Here is a 2,682-nt window from a genome sequence, read left to right on the forward strand (position 1 = left end):
ATACAAAAATTAAAAATAATGATAATAATAGTAATAATAAAATAATTAGAGCATTATATTACTAATAATGGATCATGTTTTATGGAAGAGTAATCTAGTAGAGCATAATTTATTATCAAAATAATAGTTGGCAAGTTAATTTCTCGGATAGTCACCGTCAAGTTACGGAAATGACTCAATAAAGTCACTTTTTATTTGTTTTACACCAATAAAGTCACTCATGTTTTACTCATTACCCCCACAAAATAACTCCTGCATGAAAAGAGCCTAGAAATGACATAAGTGGCCCCTTTAGTTTGAAAGTAGATCTAAAGTTGTCCTATAAATATACCTTCCTCCTTTTTCCTTGTATTTTTGTTACCAATTTGTGTTAGTGATGAAAAACTCGAAAAATCAAATAAATGTGGATGTTCCTTAGAAAAGTCGCGACTTGGGAGAGTGCTCTCAAGAAATTTTGGATCAAATATAGAAAAAAAGTTGCCTCATGTATCCTATTGCTCTGAAACATTTCATGCTATTTATTTAGAAAAATAAGAACAAAAGACTCAAATAATAGTTGTAGAAATATGTAGTCGTCAGCTGTATATAATCAGTTGCTAGAAATGCAGAATAATTAATTTTAAGTAATTACTACACATCGATTCGCACAATATTTTTCTCAGGTGATTGTCCGTTAATTTAACTACAAATATTAATAGGAGACAAAAATGTGCGTAGTTTTGATAAAAAATAAAGAATTTAATATGTATACATAAGTATATTTGTAGACCAACTTTAGACATACTCTCAAACTTAACGACCATTTATCTCATTCTCAAGTGCTTTTCATTTAAGAGTTATTTTGTGGGATAACAAGCAATACATGAGTGATTTTATTGATATAAAACAAACAAAAGTGACTTTACTAAGTTTATTTCTATAACTTGGATGACCACCAAAAAATTAACTCGAGTTGGCCAATACTCTCAAACTGACCATGATATTTGATAGTTAAAAAAATAACTTGAGTCGGACTTGATCCTATTACCAGAATAGTGTAGAGCATCCTTAATGGGTCTGGGCATAGGAGTGTTGGGTAGCTTGACTTTCCAATACACCTCAGGAGATAAATTAGCTGCATGACTTGCTATAAAAGCAAGCTTCATTAACACAACCAGGAAAAAAAAAATTAAATGTTCATCAGCTTCTTAATTAATTTTCATAATACATCCAAATAAATATAGAAAAGAATATTATTTTACTCACAGAAAGAAGTATGAAGAAGTAATGGTGATGCAACTCCATTGAAGTTGTAACTGAACTCAGTAGAATTAATTGCCAAAGGATTAAGAGCTAGGCTCGTGAGGAACTCTGATGCAAAATGCTGTCCTATTTATAAGGGTAAAGCAAGGGCATTTTTGGAATGCGAAATAAATATAAAAGTTATAGTCCTCTCTCCCTAATGATTGTCTATTTTATTTGTTGAGAGTTACATCATTATTAATAAAAATAAAATTAAATGTATTTCTTACCATGATGATATGGGGAAAATTATAATCTTTTAGTACTATTTTTCCTATACTTATCAGCAAAAGGTGAGATGGAATTCCCAAAAGTATCAAGTTCGAGTCACGAGAATAAAAAAATTCCAGATATACAGCATTTTATTGTTTTTAGTGAATCTACTTAATGCGAATCCGGATTAATCAGGCCAATAAGCTGAATACCAGATGGTTAGAATATAGTTTTTGCATGTTTTGATTACTTGACTTTTGATAATACAGTAATCAGCCAGTGGAAAAAAGATATTAGCTTGTGCATGTTAGCGAAAATAATAGTCAATTTGATACCTGATCAGTTGACAAACAAATTGGAAGAGCAGGAGTAATATTTGAAGGTTAAATTACTAGATAGCCCCTTAAATTTGGGATGATTTCTTAGTTAGATATTTAAATTAAGTCGATGACAAATTGTGAATGATGGTTTGTGAGATGAAGGATGATATATTTTCCGTCGTCACTAATTTATACAAATGACTTTGAGCCCATTTGGCTTAGCTTAAAAAAAGCAGCTTATAAGCCGAAAACAGCTTATAAGCCAAAAAAAAAAATAAGTTGGGGTAGCCAAACGGGCCCAATTATTTTAAGCACAAAATGGCTTATAAAAGTTACAGTACCAAACACTCAAAAGTCGAAAAAAAGCTTATAAACATAAGAATTTTCCTTATAAGCTAAGCCAAACGGGCTCTTTCACGTAAATGGTCTCACAGATGCATATAAAGATGGAATTTTACCTAGCATAACTACCTCTAAAACTTATTTATGGATGATAACTATTATTTAATTAATTAACTATTAGTAGCTAAATGGGTTTTTTTATTTACATATCATAGCTACAACAATATACACACAGTTATTTCTTCCAACCAAGCGTATTATATGGCCTCTCTCCCACTTCATACGGTTTCTTCCCTTTTCCACTCCTATTTCTCTTTCATCTCTCATACGTTTCTCTTTCCACCTTCAATATTCACCGTTTTTCTATACTCCTTTTCAGAATCCAACTCATTTTTGCTTCCCCACGATCTCTGTCACGGTGGTTGTCGTGATTGTTGTTGTTAGTGGAGGAAGTGGCAACAAGGAAAGCAATGGAGGACCTCCAGCCAATGGCCGAAGCTCAGCCATAGCAATTCCTCTGCTAAAT

At 31.9% G+C, this 2,682-nt stretch overlaps 1 protein-coding gene across 1 annotated transcript in view; it reads right to left on the reverse strand.

Moving 5' to 3' along the window:
- The window catches only part of LOC132041534 (BURP domain-containing protein 17-like), a 3,779-nt gene extending 2,382 nt beyond the window's left edge, over positions 1-1,397 (reverse strand). The window contains exons 1-2 of the mRNA XM_059432245.1: positions 1,246-1,397; positions 1,028-1,139 (exon numbers count right to left, since the gene is read on the reverse strand). Coding sequence (XP_059288228.1) covers positions 1,028-1,139; positions 1,246-1,284 — 151 coding nt within the window. The 5' untranslated portion in view covers positions 1,285-1,397. The remainder of the gene's footprint in view (positions 1-1,027; positions 1,140-1,245) is intronic.
- Between the last annotated feature and the right edge of the window lie 1,285 nt (positions 1,398-2,682).

This window comes from Lycium ferocissimum, chromosome 2 (genome assembly GCF_029784015.1).
Source record: "Lycium ferocissimum isolate CSIRO_LF1 chromosome 2, AGI_CSIRO_Lferr_CH_V1, whole genome shotgun sequence".
NCBI classification, from domain to species: domain Eukaryota; kingdom Viridiplantae; phylum Streptophyta; class Magnoliopsida; order Solanales; family Solanaceae; genus Lycium; species Lycium ferocissimum.